The 19,160-nt window shown below is 45.2% G+C and overlaps 1 protein-coding gene across 2 annotated transcripts in view; it reads left to right on the forward strand.

Moving 5' to 3' along the window:
* LOC134614241 (uncharacterized) overlaps positions 1-19,160 on the forward strand; it is a 142,378-nt gene that overhangs the window by 76,859 nt on the left and 46,359 nt on the right. For both annotated transcript variants that reach the window (XM_063457814.1, XM_063457815.1), the window contains exons 10-12: positions 15,127-15,330; positions 16,557-16,703; positions 18,029-18,142. In XM_063457814.1, coding sequence (XP_063313884.1) covers positions 15,127-15,330; positions 16,557-16,703; positions 18,029-18,142 — 465 coding nt within the window. The remainder of the gene's footprint in view (positions 1-15,126; positions 15,331-16,556; positions 16,704-18,028; positions 18,143-19,160) is intronic.

A 19,160-nucleotide genomic window follows, 5' to 3' on the forward strand; every position in this document is an offset into this window, starting at 1 on the left:
GCAGGGGTGGGAGCCAGGGGGGAGGACAGTAGCTCTCCCCCCCTTATCCTTATTTACTGAATATTCCCCTGTATAACAATGTTTGGCATTTAGTGAATATTCCCTATTCTGCTCTGTGTCAGTGTGTATCATGGTCTCTGAGGACAGGTGTTAATCCATATCTGCCAAGTGACCCTATGTAGGGGGAACAGTCTCTATTCTGCTCTGTGTCAGTGTGTATCATGGTCTCTGAGGACAGGTGTCAATCCATATCTGCCAAGTGACTCTATGTAGGGGGAACAGTCCCTATTCTGCTCCGTGTCAGTGTGTATCAGGGATCCTTAGGATAGGTGTCAATCCATATCTGCCAAGTGACCCTATGTAGGGGGAACAGTCCCTATTCTGCTCTGTGCCAGTGTGTATCATGGTCTCTGAGGACAGGTGTCAATCCATATCTGCCAAGTGACCCTATGTAGGGGGAACAGTCTCTATTATGCTCTGTGTCAGTGTGTATCATGGTCTCTGAGGACAGGTGTCAATCCATATCTGCCAAGTGACCCTATGTAGGGGGAACAGCCTCTATTCTGCTCTGTGTCAGTGTGTATCATGGTCTCTGAGGACAGGTGTCAATCCATATCTGCCAAGTGACCCTATGTAGGGAGAACAGTCCCTATTCTGCTCTGTGTCAGTGTGTATCAGGGATCCTTAGGATAGGTGTCAATCCATATCTGCCAAGTGACCCTATGTAGGGGGAACAGTCTCTATTCTGCTCTGTGCCTGTGTGTATCATGGTCTCTGAGGACAGATGTCAATCCATATCTGCCAAGTGACCCTATGTAGGGGGAACAGTCTCTATTCTGCTCTGTGTCAATGTGTATCATGGTCTCTGAGGACAGGTGTCAATCCATATCTGCCAAGTGACCCTATGTAGGGGGAACAGTCCCTAATCTGCTCTGTGTCAGTGTGTATCAGGGATCCTTAGGATAGGTGTCAATCCATATCTGCCAAGTGACCCTATGTAGGGGGAACAGTCCCTATTCTGCTCTGTGCCAGTGTGTATCAGGGTCTCTGAGGACAGGTGTCAATCCATATGTCAAGGTGTCAATATGTCATATGTCAGGTGTCAATCCATATCCATTGTGATTTAGGAATGTTAGGTGATTTCTGCCCTTTATGGATTAAAACCAGACTCTGCATCAACTGTGTAATTTTCCATGGGAGTTTTGCCATGGATCCCCCTCCGGCATGCCAGAGTCCTGGTGTTAGTCCCCTTGAAACAACTTTTCCATCACTATTGTGGCCAGAAAGAGTCCCTGTGGGTTTTAAAATTCGAATGCCCATTGAAGTCTATGGCGGTTCGCCCGGTTCGCCGGTTTGCGAACGTTTTGCGGCAGTTCGCGTTCGCCGTTCGCGAACTGAAAATTTTATGTTTGCGACATCACTACTTATTGACTTGTCCTGTTGGTCATTTATATTATATATGCTTATCTATGTGAAAGCCAATGATTGTCAATGTCAATGGCAAAAATACTCTTAATAAAAATGTATACATTGAAAAGAAGATGGAAGGTATCAGAAAGGTGAAAGCATTGTGTGTATCAATAAAGCATTTGGCCAAGGCCATATTTTTATCTCAGCCATGTAGCAACAAATTTATGTTTGGCGTATTAGTCGAGCCCTAGTTTTGGGGATTTATTTATGCCTACAATGTTGACACTGACATTACATTACATTTTATTATGGTCATTGTATGTAATAATATATAATATAAGGAGTTTAAGTCAATGGTACTATAAAATAAGTATTCTATGATATGCTATTCTATGACCTAGAATACGTTTTGGCAAATTAAGAAAAATATGAGTTGAGGAGCAAATATTCTGTTTACCTACAATAGGTATGACATAAGAAAAAAAATAAGACCAGGAATTAAGTTTCTAGGAAAGAACCTGCCAAAAATGGGGTACATTGACATTGTGGCATGCTTATGCATTGTATGATCATATACTGTAACTAAATACCCATTATTTTTGCCTATTAAATTCTGCTTTAAAGTTGCTGTTTAGTGAATGATTGAGTGAGCTGGATCTTGTATGATTTGTGTGTGTGCATCGTCCCACTATTATCCCTATATATAGTAAGGGAAAAAGGTATTTGATCCCCTGCTGGTAGGTGTATTTTAACAGTGAGAGACAGAATAACAACAACAACAACAAAAATCCAGAAAAACACATGTCAAAAAAGTTATTCATTGATTTGGATGTCAATGACTGAAATAAGTATTTGGCCCCTTTTACTTAGTACTTGGTGGCAAAACCCTTGTTGGTAATCCCAGAGGTCAGATGTTTCTTGTAGTTGGCCACCAGGTTTGCACACATCTCAGGAGGGATTTTGTCCCTCTCCTCTTTGCAGATCCTCTCCAAGTCATTAAGGTTTCAAGGCTGACATTTGGCAATTCGAACCCTCAGCTCCCTCCACAGATTTTGTATTGGATTAAGGTCTGGAGAATGGCTAGGCCACTCCAGTACCTTAATGTGATTCTTCTTTTTTTTTTCAATTTGAAACTTTGGTTTTATTGGTGTATCACATTGTTTAGTTTTGAGCTCCTGCTCGCCAGGGTACTGAATAAGAGAGAAGGGGTTATGCAGGACATTTTGTTACATCATTGGGGTCACGTACATTTTCAATTTTGCGCATATTATCGCCTTAACACATTATCGTCCTATACTCTGTTTAGCATTACTAATCCGTCTATAAGTTGGCTCGGGAATCTCCTGGTCCCCTTTCTGTCAGTACATATGATTTTGTTTTGGGTATGTGTGAAGAAATGGCTACTTGTTCGGTATTTTTTTGCATATGTCTTGCTTTTCTGTGTATTTTCATTCGGCAGATGGGACTGCCGAACAAAGACCACCCCTGGCTCACTTAACTTCAAAGCCGGCATCACTTTCACCCTCTATGTGTGCGGTCCGCGTTCGTACTACCGAACGCCACGTGGCAGAGAAAACCGCGGCCATCTTTTTTTCATCAAACAAAGGCAGCGGGACTTGGTCGTCGAGTGTCTGGAACTAAAATCGGACACTCGACTTCCCGAACACCGCTGGAACTATTGATACCGATTAGCTAGAAGAGCGCTATTCGGTACAAATATGCACACGAATGAGGGGAACAATCGCTGCTAGGAGCCAGGGGAATTTATTCGGTACTTTTATTCATTTCTTCCCTTTTTCTAAAGTGACCGGCAAAACCCCACGAATCTCTGGAACTATTTTGGGCAGCCCACCCACAGTGAACCGGTCACAAAGGACTTCCATGGTTTTTGCGAACCCCTGAACCGATCTGGGTGAAATTTGGATATGTTGGTCACCCAGATCGGGGCTATCAGGGGGCATAGGATTTGTGGGGATACCCCAGGTATAAAGGGGTGTTCCAGAAATTGGGGAAAACAGTGAATTTTCAGCCTGGAGATAATTAGGTTGTTACTATATCAGACCTGATTATCTCCAGGACTAGGGGAGGGAACTGCCTGTTTGTATTGGGTGTGTTTTATATTTTTACTGTTCAGGATTGGATAAATGTTACTCCTCCCTGGGGGATGTCCCCTTGCATGGGGACCTGCATAAAAAGCCATGTATGTGAATAAACGTTAGTTCTACTTGTATCCTGATCCTGGACTCTGACTGTTATTTGGAATTCGTATGCTTTACCAAGGGAATTATCTTGTGAAGCTGTTATATTTCGTATGGACTTCGTTTCCTGTAACTGCCGAACAGAACTCTCACTTTCTTAGGCTCTGACATTTCGGGAGGAAACTACCGAAAACGGTTTGGCTAGACTTGGTTTCCTTACAACTGGTGGCAAGCGGAGGGATTCGAATCCCGAATGGACATTGCAAACCAAGCAAAGGAATGAATGGCTCAGCAGTACCAGCTACTTAAAAGAACCACACTAAAGGATTTACTGGAAGCTCGAGGCAGAGTGGCAAGTAACAAGACAAAAGCCACGTTAATTGCAGAATTAATACAGAGCGATAATACCAGTAATACAGAGATGGATCAAGAGGAAGAAACCGTGATGCAAAAGGACATCCGATGGATGATCAGTCTATTGGGACCCAGCCCAACTGCAGAGGCGCTTTTGCAGGTCATGGCACAAGCCAGACAAGCGCAAAAAGAGTGAGAGGACCGGGACAGGCCGTCACAAGGAGATTTACTGCACTCCCCGGGAAGTACTGGGGAGATACCAAAGAAGGTAAATTATGCAGCCTTTAAATCTTTTAATGACAATGAGATGGAAATTGACAGTTACTTGCAAGATTTTGAACGTCAATGTGCACTGGAGGGATTAGACTCCACGAAATGGGCTGCAGTCATTAGCAGTAAATTGTCAGGTAGAGCAGCCGAGGCGCTGCGAGCAGTACCTGAGGGGGACATACACAATTATGAAAAAGTAAAAGACATTTTGTTGGCCAGATATGCTGTAACTCCGGAGGCATACCGTAAAAAGTTTAGAGAGCTGAGGAAGACTGGGAAAGATTCCCATACGGAATGGGCTTTTCGGCTACAACGGGCGGCCCGCAATTGGATGAAGGGCTGCCAAGCAACCACCCTGGAGGATGCTTTGCAACTAATGTTACTGGAGCAATTTTTTAATCACTCTGCAGAGGACATAAAGGACTGGGTTAAAGATAGAAAACCAAAAACTGTGGAGGAAGCCGCCAGGCTAGCGGATGAGTACCAGGATAACAGGAGGAAGGAGCAAGGGGTGAGCAGACCACCTTTTAAGCCTAATTACCCGGCTCCAACAACCCCTACCCCTCCTAGACCCTACCTGAGTAACCCCTCACCGAACCCAGCAAACACACCTCGACCCCCTGCAGTGTGCCATTATTGCAAGCAACCAGGACATTATAAGAATCAGTGCCCTCGCTTAAACCGGGGAAGCTGGGAAAGGCAACCCCCACAACAACCCAGGGCAGCTGCTCATTGTGTGCAACAAGAAGGCACAACCCATGTTCCTAACCAAGAAGAACAGTGGAGTGTGTTACACGAGGTCAACCCAGTTCAAGCTGGGGGTGACAACCGGGACCACCACCGCCAATGGATTACCGTGGATGGCGTGGGGGCCCGGGCGCTGAGAGACTCTGGGGCTACTTTGACTGTGGTGCAACCTCACACGATCAGAGCACAAGCTCGCACCGGACGCACAGTCGCTGTGAGGGTGGCGGGGGGCGCTATCCACAAACTGCCCACCGCTAATATCCTTGTCGATTGGGGTTCCGGGTCCAAACAGCTGGAGGTTGGGATTATGCAAGAACTGCCCGCCGAGGTTTTGTTGGGAAATGATGTGGGATGCTTAACCTCTCAACTAGCCCGAGACCCCCCTGCCGAGGCATACCCGGTTACCACCCGAGCTCAAGCCAGACTGGAAGCTCCGCTGCACTCTGAGGAAAACCAGGTAAGAGTTGACATACCCCCCTTACCCGATCCCCCCTTTCCTTTCTGGGATACCCCCCCAGGGGTTTGAACAAGAGCAGCGTACCGATCCCACATTAGAGGGTTATAGGAAGGCAGCGGCCGTTACCCCAGGGAACAACCCGCACGAAAAGTTTGAGTGGTATAAGGGGTTGCTGTATAGAGTGACCGAGGGGGTGGGACAGGGGGCCACCCAGGTCACCAAAAGGCAGTTAATTGTACCCCGTAAATTCCGGGCTGAGTTGTTAAAACTCAGCCATGACATTCCCCTAGCAGGACATTTAGGGGTCAAAAAGACAAGGGACAGGTTAACCCAAACATTCTTCTGGCCCAGGGTCACTCAGGACCTCAAGTATTATTGCAGGACGTGCGACGTCTGCCAAAGGGTAGGGAAAAGGGGAGACCTTCGGAAGGCCAAACTTCACCCATTGCCCATTATAGAACAGCCCTTTCACCGAGTAGCGGTGGATTTAATCGGACCCCTCAGCCGACCCAGCCAGTCGGGCAAAAAGTTCATACTAACGGTAGTCGACTACGCCACTAGATACCCGGAGGCAGTCGCCCTCACCAATATAGAGGCGGAGACCGTGGCAGAGGCCCTTATTCAGATATTCACCCGAGTAGGTTTCCCGCAGGAGATCCTTTCCGATCGGGGAACTCAGTTCACGGCTACCCTGACACAACAATTGTGGCAGAGCTGTGGAGTGAAACCCCTGTTCAGCGCCCCGTATCATCCCCAGACTAACGGGCTCTGTGAACGTTTCAATGGCACTCTAAAACAGATGCTAAAAACCTTTACAGAGTCCCACAAGAATTGGGAAAAATTCCTTCCCCACCTTCTGTTTGCCTACCGTGAGGTGCCCCAGGCCTCCACTGGGTTTTCCCCCTTCGAACTCCTGTACGGGAGAAAAGTTCGGGGCCCATTGGAGCTCGTACGGGAACACTGGGAGGGCAATACAGATGAGGGGGGAGTCCCTATCGTCCAGTATGTCCTGGAGTTCTGGGACCGTCTGCGGGCTCTCACCGAATCGGTTAGGGAGAACCTGCAGACGGCCCAGGAGGATCAGAGGAAATGGTACGATAGGGGAGCCAAAGATAGAGTACTGGACTTAGGGCAGAAGGTATTAGCTCTGAGACCAGTTAAAAAGGATAAGCTGCAAGCAGCCTGGCAGGGACCATTTAAAGTAGTAGAACGGGTTAGCGAGACTACCTCCATCGTGAGCAAATGCTCAGATGAAAGGCTGACCAAAGCCTTCCATGTGAACATGCTCAAACCATATTTTGAGAGAACAGAGGATGTGGGCGCCGTGTGTGCCCCCGCCACAGAGGATAGTGAAGGACTACCCCTCCCTGATTTACTAGACACCGCCTCCTGTACTATTGACCAAGTAAGCTTGGGTCAAAATTTAAACCCCATAGAGAAGGGTGAGGCCACTCAACTGCTGCAGGGATACCGAGAGATGTTTTCAGCCATCCCAGGCTATACCTCCGCTGCGGTACACCGCGTGGAAACCCAGGGAGAGACGCCACTGCAGCAACAGCCATATCGGATCCCGGAAGCAGTGCGTGAGAGTATGCTCACCGAGTTAAGGGATATGTTACAGCTAGGGGTAATAGAACCCTCTCAAAGTCCTTGGGCCTCCCCGGTAGTACTAGTACCGAAGCGCGACGGCACCACGCGCTTCTGTGTAGACTATCGGAGGCTTAACGATCGTACCATAACAGACGCCTACCCCATGCCCAGAATAGATGAGCTCTTAGACCGTATGGCGGGGGGGAACTACTTGACTACCCTGGACCTGTGCAAAGGTTATTGGCAGATCCCCTTGGAGCCTGTGGCCATCCCCAAGTCGGCATTCGTCACCCCTTTCGGGCTATACCAATTCAAGGTTATGCCCTTTGGGATGAAGAATGCCCCGGCTACGTTTCAGAGGATGGCCGATAGGCTCCTGGAGGGGTTTCAGGACTTCGCATGCGCGTATCTAGATGATATTGCCATCTACAGCCGCACATGGGGAGACCATCTGGGTCATGTGTCCAGGGTACTCAAACGAATCCACCTCGCAGGGCTCACATTGAAACCCGACAAATGTCACGTAGGCCTGGCCGAGGTACAGTATCTTGGCCACCGGGTGGGCTCCGGTAGACAGCGTCCAGAGCCAGCTAAGGTAGAGGCCATAGCTAGGACCAAAACCCAGGTACTAGCCTTCTTAGGGACGGCCGGTTATTATAGAAAGTTTGTCCCAGAGTACAGCGCCCTGGCCAAACCCCTCACCGACCTTACCAAAAAGGCCCTTCCCAAACAGGTCTCCTGGACCCCAGAGTGCACGGACGCTTTCCAGAAGCTTAAAGCGGCATTGAGTGAGGCTCCTGTGTTGGCAGCACCCGACTACACTAAACAATTTCTTGTACACACAGATGCCTCCATGTTTGGGCTGGGAGCCGTGCTAAGCCAAGTGGGAACAGACGGCATGGAACACCCGGTGGCATACCTCAGCCGTAAACTTTTACCCCGAGAAGTCAGCTATGCCACCGTAGAAAAAGAATGTTTGGCCCTTGTGTGGGCACTCAAGAAGCTTCAGCCCTATTTGTATGGGCGGGCATTTACCCTTATGTCTGACCACAACCCCCTGGTATGGCTTAACCGGGTAGCTGGAGACAATCCCAGGCTATTACGGTGGAGCCTGGCTCTTCAACCTTATAATTTTACTATGCAGTACCGGCCCGGCAAACAAAATGGTAATGCGGATGGCTTGTCACGCCAGACTGAACTGGACTCCTAAAACATCTACTTTGCTCGGACATCCCCAAGCCAACCCGACAGGGTCTAGGCGGGTATGCCGACCTATGGACTTATAGGGGAGCAGTGTGAAGAAATGGCTACTTGTTCGGTATTTTTTTGCATATGTCTTGCTTTTCTGTGTATTTTCATTCGGCAGATGGGACTGCCGAACAAAGACCACCCCTGGCTCACTTAACTTCAAAGCCGGCATCACTTTCACCCTCTATGTGTGCGGTCCGCGTTCGTACTACCGAACGCCACGTGGCAGAGAAAACCGCGGCCATCTTTTTTTCGTCAAACAAAGGCAGCGGGACTTGGTCGTCGAGTGTCTGGAACTAAAATCGGACACTCGACTTCCCGAACACCGGTCCCAAGCATACGAACGCTGGAACTATTGATACCGATTAGCTAGAAGAGCGCTATTCGGTACAAATATGCACACGAATGAGGGGAACAATCGCTGCTAGGAGCCAGGGGAATTCATTCGGTACTTTTATTCATTTCTTCCCTTTTTCTAAAGTGACCGGCAAAACCCCACGAATCTCTGGAACTATTTTGGGCAGCCCACCCACAGTGAACCGGTCACAAAGGACTTCCATGGTTTTTGCGAACCCCTGAACCGATCTGGGTGAAATTTGGATATGTTGGTCACCCAGATCGGGGCTATCAGGGGGCATAGGATTTGTGGGGATACCCCAGGTATAAAGGGGTGTTCCAGAAATTGGGGAAAACAGTGAATTTTCAGCCTGGAGATAATTAGGTTGTTACTATATCAGACCTGATAATCTCCAGGACTAGGGGAGGGAACTGCCTGTTTGTATTGGGTGTGTTTTATATTTTTACTGTTCAGGATTGGATAAATGTTACTCCTCCCTGGGGGATGTCCCCTTGCATGGGGACCTGCATAAAAAGCCATGTATGTGAATAAACGTTAGTTCTACTTGTATCCTGATCCTGGACTCTGACTGTTATTTGGAATTCGTATGCTTTACCAAGGGAATTATCTTGTGAAGCTGTTATATTTCGAATGGACTTCGTTTCCTGTAACTGCCGAACAGAACTCTCACTTTCTTAGGCTCTGACATTTCGGGAGGAAACTACCGAAAACGGTTTGGCTAGACTTGGTTTCCTTACAGTATGTGATTTGTGCTCGTTATACAGTCCCCTCTAATCATTGCCACCCCCCCCCCTTTACTTCCCTTCTTTAGCTCTGTGTCTCCCCCCCCTCTTGTTGACCCGGGTGCTCGCTGAGGTACGTTCTCCATCTTTCCCCCGCTTGGCTTGTGTGCTTCCTCCGCCCTATGTGTTTGTCTGCCATTAGCTCATATTTCCAGTTGAGAGACGTTTGGGTTATTAGAGCTTCTCTAGTGAGTGTCTGTGGTGATTTCCATGCCCTTGCTATAATGGTCACTGCTGCTACAAGTAGGTGAAATACCAATCTCTCTTATGTTTTACCTAGTGTTGTTGGTATCATAAGTAGTATACCTTGTTCTATGTTTATAGGCCATGTTCTACCCAACATCTCTGTCGCCACCCTCTCCACCTCTCTCCAGAACGGTTTAATTTTGTTACATGACTACCATATGTGGCTCATCGAGCCTTCCTTCTCTCTACATCTCCAGCATTCAATTGTTGTACCTTTGTATATCGCAGCTAGTTTCTCTGGTACCATGTACTATCTGTATTGTAGCTTTTGGATGGTCTCTAGGTGGGTTGTGCATAGTGTATTCCCCTTGTGTATTGTGAATGCCCTTTGCAATGCTTCCGCCTTAATGTTATATCCCAATTCTGTGTGCCATGCTGTTTGGAAATTCATGTGTCTAGTGTCAGTAGGGAGGTGTTACATTGTTGACAGTGCTTTTTTGGGGGGTCTGCCCGCTAGGCACAGTTTTTCGATGCTGTTCGTTTGTGTTGTCTCCTGACTCTGTATTGTCGCGCCTGTCAGGAGTGACTTCATTTGTAAATATGTGAACAATGCTCTGTTGGGTATATTGTATAGTGTTTGGAGTTCTGGGAAGGGCAACAGTTTGTTTTCCTTATAAAGATTCTTAATCATGGTGCAGCCCTGCTCTTCCCATGGCTTCGTGTCTAGGGATGGGATACCCACTTGGAGGCATATGATTGGCACGTCCTGCCGTATTGCTCTTTGTTCCTTCTTACCTCCCCTTTCTTCGTCCCAGTGTTTTAGTGTCAAAATAGTGGTCGGTAGGGGGTATATGTGGTGTGAGCGCATGGATTTCGGGAGCCAAAAAAGGTCCCAAAGGTCCTGTTTATTGATCCAATGGGCCTCTATTCTGGTCCACTGTGGTGTTTCCCCCTCTGCTGTTGCTGCTTTGACTGTCGCTAGCTGCGCCGCTTTGTAATAGTCTTTTATGCTTGGTAGGCTTAGTCCCCCCCTCATGGTGGGTTGTTGCAGTATTTCAGATGCCACCGTTGGTTTTTTGTTGGCCCACACGAATCGGGTAATTAATCTCTGTATTGTGGCTAGGTGTGTGTTTGGCGGTGCTATAGGTAGAGTGCGTAACAGGTATTGGAATATTTCCCTTCCCATGATCTGAGTGTGGTGGCCATAACTTTTGTGAGTGCGTTGTAGTTTTTTTCCAGTAAGTTGTTTAGGTTGGGTGGGATTTTGATACCTAAGAAGGTTAAGTGATCTGTTCTCCAGTCTAGTCTAAGGGAAAAGCTGCTTTGAGTCTCTCTAGCGTGTTTGATTGGATCCCCATTCCCATGGCCTGCGTCTTGGTGACATTAAGTTTATAGTATGATTGTTTCCCATATTCGGCAATAGTTGCCATTAGGTTTTTTAACGATATGTGTGGCTGCTTTAGGATCAGTAACACATCGTCTGCGAATAAGTTCGCTTTATATTCTCTGTCTCCTATTTTCACTCCATGGATTGATGTGTTTTGTCTTATGGCCGCTGCCAACGGTTCAAGGGCCAGCACGTATAGTAGTGGTGAAAGGGGGCACCCCTGTCTTGATCCATTCGTTATCCTAAGAGGGTCTGAGACGAATCCTGCATTCAGGACCCTTGCTGTGGATGAGTTGTATAGTGCACTGACCGCTGAGAGGAAGCCCTCTGGTACCTCAAACCGGAGGAGGACCTTTTCCAGGAACTCCCAGCTCAGTCGGTTAAAAGGCTTTTTCTGCGTCTAGCGACACCAGTAAGCCTCCCACTTTCATGCGTTGGGCACTCTGAATGATATCTAGTACTTTCCTGGTGTTGTCCCCTCCCTGACTATTTTTTATAAACCCAACTTGGTCGGTGTGGATTATGTGGGGTAGTATCTTGCTGAGACGCGTTGCGTATATTTTAGCGTTTAGTTTAGCATCCGTGTTTAACAGGGATATGGGGCGGAAATTTTGTGGACAGGTGGGGATTTTCCCTGGCTTTGGGAGAGTGATAATGTGGGCCATCAGGGTCTCAGTGGGCAATTGTTGTGTGTGTGTGGCTTCATTAAACGTCTTTGCCAAGTGCGGCGTTAGGGTTTCATGAAACTTTTTATAGTAGCCGTTTGCAAAGCCGTCTGGGCCCGGGGATTTGCCTATTGGTAGCTTCCTTTACTTCTTTGTGTGTTATAGGGGCGGTAAGTTCCTGTTTTTGCAGCTGCGTGAGGGTGGGTAGTTGTATCGTGTTTAAGTAGTCTTGTATATCTTGGGAGCGTGGTTGGTGCGTTTGTGTGTCCTTGGCTAGGTTATATAGCGACATGTAGTACTTCGCAAAAATTTTGCTTATGTCTTTGGGTGCTGTGACTTTGTGTCCTGCTTCTGTGTAAAGGTATGCAATATTTTGGTTGGTTTGTTTGGCTTTGAGGTGTTGGGCTACCAGTTTACTCGCCCTGTTACCCTGGGAGTATTGAGTCGCTTTAAGTCTATGTAGTTAGTGTCCCGTCTTTTCTAGGGCATGTTTCTGTATATCCTGGGTGATTTTTAGTATGCGGTTCTTTAACTCCTGGGTTGGGGCCCGTTGGTTTTGAGTCGTTAGGTTCTGGAGTTCTTTTTGCCACTCCTTCATTTGTGTCTGTGCTTGCCGTTTTAGATGAGCCACTCTCTGTATCATCATACCTCTAACTACTGATTTGTGCGCTTGCCATATGGTGTTGTGTGGCATGTGGTCTGTGGCATTCTCAGTAAAGTAGTGCTCAAGTTCTGTTTCCACTGATTTTACAAATGTTGGGTCTGTGAGCAAGGAGTCGTTCAGTCTCCACGGGCTCCTGTGCGTGGATTCATATATGTCGGCTAGGGTTGCCACCACTGGGGCGTGGTCTGACCAGGTAATCTGTTCTATGGTGCATCCCTTAACCTGTTCTAGGTGTTGGCCAGTTATTAGTATACCATCTATTCTACAGTATGAGTTATGTGCGGTGGAGAAGAACGTGTATCCTCTCTCCCCCACATGTGTTGCTCGCCATATATCGTAATAATGGTGTTCATGTAGTAGTTTGTTTATCGCTTTGCTCTGTCTCTTGAGTGGTCTCATCCTCGCTATTGAATGAATTGAGGAGGTGTCTATCGTGGGATCTAGTACGTGGTTGAAATCCCCACATATAATTGCTATTCCCTTTTTTACGGACTCTATTTTCTTAAGTATGTGGTGTAGAAAGTTCCTTTGTTCCGAGTTGGGGGCATATACATTTGTAATAGTATATTCAACATCATTAAAGGCCCCCCCCCCACTATGACATATCTCCCCTCCTTGTCTACATCTAGGTTTGAGAGGTTAAACGCTATGTCTTTGCTAATGAGTATGGAAGCGCCTTTGGATTTGCTTGTGTTGGTGGCGTGATATTGATGCGGGTATTCTTGTGACAGCAGGGGTGTGTGGGCATTGGTCTTAAAGTGTGTTTCTTGGAGACATATTACGTCTGGTTTGTGTTTGATCAGGTCTTTACAAAGTAGGCTCCGTTTTGATGGGTGGTTAAGTCCCTTTGTATTATGGGTGTATTTTTTCATGGGGAGTCATACATTATGGGTGTGAGTGGTAGTGTCGCTAGTTCTCTTTCGGTCAGGAGCGCCTCCCTTCCCAGCATCATCGACCCAGGTGGCGACTCCCTATTGGGGATGTATTGTGGGTTTGTGTTCCTAGGCAGGCAGCTTGCTCCAACTTTGTCGGTTTGCAGAGTTGGTGTATCCCTGGTGTGTGTACAATGTGATTCACATAAAATTAACATAATAAAATAAACAATGAACTAAACAGTTTGCCATGTGTATGGCCTGGCGCCAGTGATAGGCGCAACGGGGTAGGAAGCGACGTGCTTCCATGCCTGTGCAGCTCGGTCTTGGCCTTTGCTATTTCAATACCCTATTTTTTTTCTCCCCCCTTTAGTAACCATGTTAGCTGTGTTCAGCCATTTATGTACTGTGCTATGCTCCTTTGGGTGCCCTGAATTGTGTTTTGTTTTTTTCCTTACAGTGACTATGTTGGGGCATGATTGGCATTCCCAAGCCCCCCATCTCCTTGTTAACGGCGCCCTCTCATTATGCTATCTGTCCCAGAGTCTCTCTGTTGGTACTTGCCACAGTCAGTGGGTTATGTGTGTTTCCTCTGTCCGTTCATGGGGACCCTCTTCCACTTTGGGGTGAATCGGTCGCGGTTCGCTGTGGTGGACGGCGGTTTCGGTGGTGGCAAGCCCCATTCTCTAAGGATCTTCGCTCCAGCCTCCGGGGACATGGCGGGTATGGTCTTGCCGTCGTGGGTGATTAGCAGCTTGACCGAGAAGCCTCATCTGTATGGTTTCTTGTGGATTCTGAGGATCTCAGTCCTTCACGTCGTAGTGTGTTACCAATTGTTTTCTTGGTGACTATAGCCCAAGCTGCCTTGAGATCATTAACAAGATCCTCCCATGTAGTTCTGTGCTGATTCCTCGCCATTCTCATGATCATTGAAACTCAACGAGGTGAGATCTTGCATGGAGAACCAGACCGAGGGAGACTGACAGTTATTTTGTGTTTCTTTCATTGCACCAACGAATAATTGCACCAACTGTTGTCACCTTCTCACTAAGCTGCCTGGCAATGGTCTTGTAGCCCATTTCAGCCTTGTGTAGGTCTACAATCTTGTCCCTGACATCCTTGGACAGCTCTTTGTTTTTGGCCACGGTGGAGAGTTTGGAATCTGATTGATTGCTTTTGTGGACAGGTGTCTTTTATACAGGTAATGAGCTGATCTCAGCATGTTACCTGTATAAGAGACACTTGGGAGCCAGAAATCTTGCTGATTGACAGGGGATCAAATACTTATTTCACTCATTGACATGAAAATCAATTTATAACTTTTTTGACATGCGTTTTTCTCGATTTTGTTTTGTTATTCTGTCTCTTACTGTTAAACTACACCTACCATTAAAATTATGGATTGATCATTTCTTTGTCAGTGGACAAATGTTCATAATCAGCAGGGGAACAAATACTTTTTTCCCTCATTGTCTGTCTGTCTCTATCTATCTATCTATCTATCTATCATCTATAATGTGTGTACATGTTTATATGTGTAATAATGCTGAAATAATGCACCAGGGCTAGTATCTGACAACTGTATTTCAAAAGGCAATCAGATTGCTGACCTGCATATATGCTCTAATATGTGTCCAGACCTTTTTAAACTCCTCCTCTATACTGGCTGCCATTCAGCCGCACTATACACACTGAGCCAGGCCAGGTGCTGTACATTACAGGGCTACATTATGTCACACATAGGAACAGCCCTGAACAGTCAGGAACCAGCATGTAAATAGAGAGGTGTGAGAGTGAGGGTTTATTTAATAGAAGGTATTTACAGGTATAGGAGCCAGTGAGGGTTTAACTTACATATAATATAGAGGTGTATTAAAAGCAAATTAATAAATTGTATAAAATGCACATGTTTTTATATTTAATGCATTCAACTTTCAGGCTAATCTGAAACGACTAACAAGTCCACAGGATGCTGACAACTGTGAAAACTTGAACTGGAAACACAGAGTGGCAGCAGTTAAAGAAATTGTTGTGTACATACCTAGTAAAATACTCTATGGCGGGAAGGAAATATTGGAGATGCCAGGAACGGATGACTCAGACCCTCTGGCAATGGATTTCATACAAAAGGCTTTGGATTCAGTAGGTGGCAACTCATGCCTTCTTAATCCTCTACATTATAAAAGGCATTTATTTTAGAATTTGTTTAATGGTTACATATTTACACATATTTACACATGGTTTTACACTACCCTTACACCTTGAGTGATTAAAAACGACTTATTTTGTGGAGATTTATTTAACCCCTTAACCCCTTAAGGACACATGACGTGTGTGATTCCATTTTATTCCAGAAGTTTGGTCCTTAAGGGGTTAAGGACACATGACATGTGTGACATGTCACAATTCCCTATTATTCTAGAAGTTTGGTCCTTAAGGGGTTAAGGATGTATGTGCTGCAGTGACCATAGACTCCTGCTTCACTATTACCTATAAAACCAAACACCACAAAACAATTACAGCTATGGGAAAAGCATAAATTACAAACAAGCTGGAAAATGCAGCCACTCTTAAAATATCTGCTCGCTCTGCCTCCATTATCATTAGCAAACCTCTGTTTTCTTGTCCAATCTAGTGCTTCTCATAGAGAAGCATTGTGAATGAGGAGCACATGCTCAGCAAGTACTGTGTGTCTTCAATCAAATGCTCTCTCTGAGAAGCATTGATTGAAGAAATTAGTCTGATGTACCCTCTAGTGGCTGTCACTGTCACTTGTTCTTGCAGTGAAAACATTGCCGTATCTACAAAATGACAGTGTTTTGCATTGCAGGACTACAATTCCAGGGCCACTACAACCAGACATTTTGATTGAGATGCAGTACATTGAGTAGGGAAGGATACCTTAAGTAGGGAAGTCATCTGAGACTTAGCTCTCTGTGATGTCCTGTTCAGCAACATCATTGATGTGCACTTACATACGCATGACCATAACCGTGGCCCAATACCATGTACTACAAGGCAGGACCTGGTATAGGAAGGTGGTCCATAGAGTACCTACCTTTCTTGTTTACGTGAGTAATGCCAATGGAGGAGAAGAATCCCTGAAACTCTTTTTTTGTTTCCTCCAGCAGTCAGTGTGAATGAAGTGTGATTCCATTTTTTGATAACCCGTGCAGCCACAGAAATAATTAATCATTGTCAAATGTTCTGGAGACATGAATTGTTTATATTATAGTTTATGGACAAAAACAGTGAATACATACTGTAATTGACTCCACATTATGTTTAATAAATGCATACACTTGTATGTGTGTGTGTATAGATACTTTTATAAGTATTTCTTTAAATATCTTGTATTTGACTTGCAGGTTGATTCTATATTTGTCATGAGTGAATTTGCTTTTAAAATCGCAGAAAGAGAAGTTAAAGAAATACTGCTAAACAGTGAATTCATAAAGGCATGGAAGAAAAGCCCTGAGTTTTATTCACTGATGTTCCTTGCATATCCAGAAAAGGTATTGTATTGTGGGGGTTAAATATCTGGGAGGATTCCTGAATGCGTTATAAATGCCACCAGTAAAAGCTATTTCAGCTTTTCAATATTTTAGATGTCCCTTACCCACAGAATCCCCTAACTGTGATCCTATCTCATAGATAATAGCTTACTCTGTGGTCCATTCTGTCAAATGTCAGGTTGGAATGTAAAACAGTCTCTGTTAGTATAGGGGAAGAGAGCCTAGCAATTAAATCTATTGGATTCATTGTAACCTGGAGTTCCACTAGGTAGCCAGCCCCTGTGATATGTAAGGTTTCACTTCCTTTTGTAGTCGGTTAACAAAACCTAATATAGATCCTGATTCTCTTCATGAGTAGTTAGCAAGGCAAATCTCTACTATACGGTCCATCTCAGGACAAAATCATCAAATTATCTTGTGTTGTTGAAGGGTATGTCCTTGTTGCATACTTTATGCTAACAAAGGATGCCTTAATTACAATTCTGCCAATACATAATATTGGCAGTCTATCTGCTTCAGATAAGCCTTCTATCGCTTTTTGATTGATTTAATTTCTGTAGATAAATAATATCATTACGAATAACGTATCTGAAACAACCATTACATGGGCCTATAGAATTCGACATATAAATGCTGTTGAGTAATGCTTATTTTTTATTTTTTTTACTATGTGACCATTCGGTCGATATGACCACCATATCAGTACAAGGGAGGTTTTACATCTCCCTCATGCCACCACACACCATGCTGTAAGTGTGAACATCTCTGCTAAACAGTGACTGCTCACTGTAATAAAAGGCTAGAGCTTGGGCAGCTATTGCCAATAGTAATGTACAGGGGGGACTTGGTACACGCCACTCCGTGTGCCCTCCCAAGGGCATTAAGTGGAGTCATCATATTAAAGAACAGGAGGTGGACAGATCACTGTCTATTCCCTTGCCCCTTCAGAATGCCCTAATTAAAATAATAAAGGTAGTACTTAGTGTCTTCGTGCCCCCACGAGGCCCCACGAGGGGCTCTATATAATATATTGAAGCAAAGGGGACAGAGTTTCCCCCTGTGCCCCTAGCCATGGCCAGCAAAATGTGATTAAAAAACTAAATTAAATTGAGGCTAAAGTGTGGTGAATTTGCATGCCTAATAACTCAGTCAAGCTCCCTGCACCCCTCATTATGCACCATCTGCAGGAGGTTTCTAAGCCAACTTAACCTGACCCATATGGAATGGTGGGACCCATCTAACTACAATTGCTTTGCACATTATTTATGTTGGTGTAATGTAGAAGATAGATTTCAATTAAGCATTTATGTTTCCTTTTTTTCTAGGATGCAAACTTTCAATTTGGGGAAAATAATATAGACAAAATTAAAAATCTTCTTAAGCATGAGGAATCAAAACGGTCCTTAGAAACAGAAGAACTCTGTAAACTACTGGATCTGGTTAGTAGCTCTGCTAGGGTGTACACAATCAATATATACAAGTTTAAGATCCGTTTAGTTTAACCCCTTAAGGACACATGACATGTGTGACATATCATGATTCCCTTTTATTCCATAAGTTTGGTCCTTAAGGGGTTAAGGTTTTTTTAATCTGTCATTGAACTAGCACAATCATGTACACAAATAATTTTGCAGAAAAATTAGACTCAATTGTGATGAACGTACTCCATCCACTGTATATGACCACCTTCAGAGATACAATTTCCCAAAAAGTGAAAATGTTACTTTAATGAATAATCTAGAGACAAATAACTCTCCCCCATGTATTTTTAGTTATCATAAAAAGCATGGGTTCCTTGGGATCCCACTATTATTTGAATGGGCTCCAATTCATTAACCTGCCATTAACTGGATGTGGAGCCAACTGAACCAGAGAAACTGGTTAGTGGCATGGGGGTTATAATTTCCTGTCTTTATACTAGCCTAGCATGGGGGTTCTCAAGTTCCTGTCTTTATACTAGCCTAGCCCCTCTGGCCCTACAAGCTAATTGGACAGAGAACACCCAATCATTTTGGTCCTATTAGGTAACTATAAAAACATATGGTGCCCAACCCCTCTGACTGTATTGATTATTTATAAGATCAGAGAGTGCCTTCTTGTGTTAAACTATATGGATAGTGGGTGCTCAGTCCTTTTATCCCATTAGATATGGGACAAATTTGATTCCCAGCACCACAGACATAGTAGAAACATACACTCAGATTTGGTCCCACTGGATTGTAACGATCTCTATTGATCGGTTTAAACAAATATTGCTTTGAAAAAAGCCCACTTCCTATACAAGAGGTAGGCAACCTTCGGCACTCCAAAAGTTGTGGACTACATCTCCAATGCTCCTACAGCTAGAATGCTGGCAAAGCATCATGGGAGATGTAGTTCAAAACATTCTGAAGGTTGCCTACCCCTGTCATATACAGACATGATTACAATACTAGATCTAAGCTGTGCTTTCCAGTA

This window comes from Pelobates fuscus, chromosome 6, assembly GCF_036172605.1.
Source record: "Pelobates fuscus isolate aPelFus1 chromosome 6, aPelFus1.pri, whole genome shotgun sequence".
NCBI classification, from domain to species: Eukaryota; Metazoa; Chordata; class Amphibia; order Anura; family Pelobatidae; genus Pelobates; species Pelobates fuscus.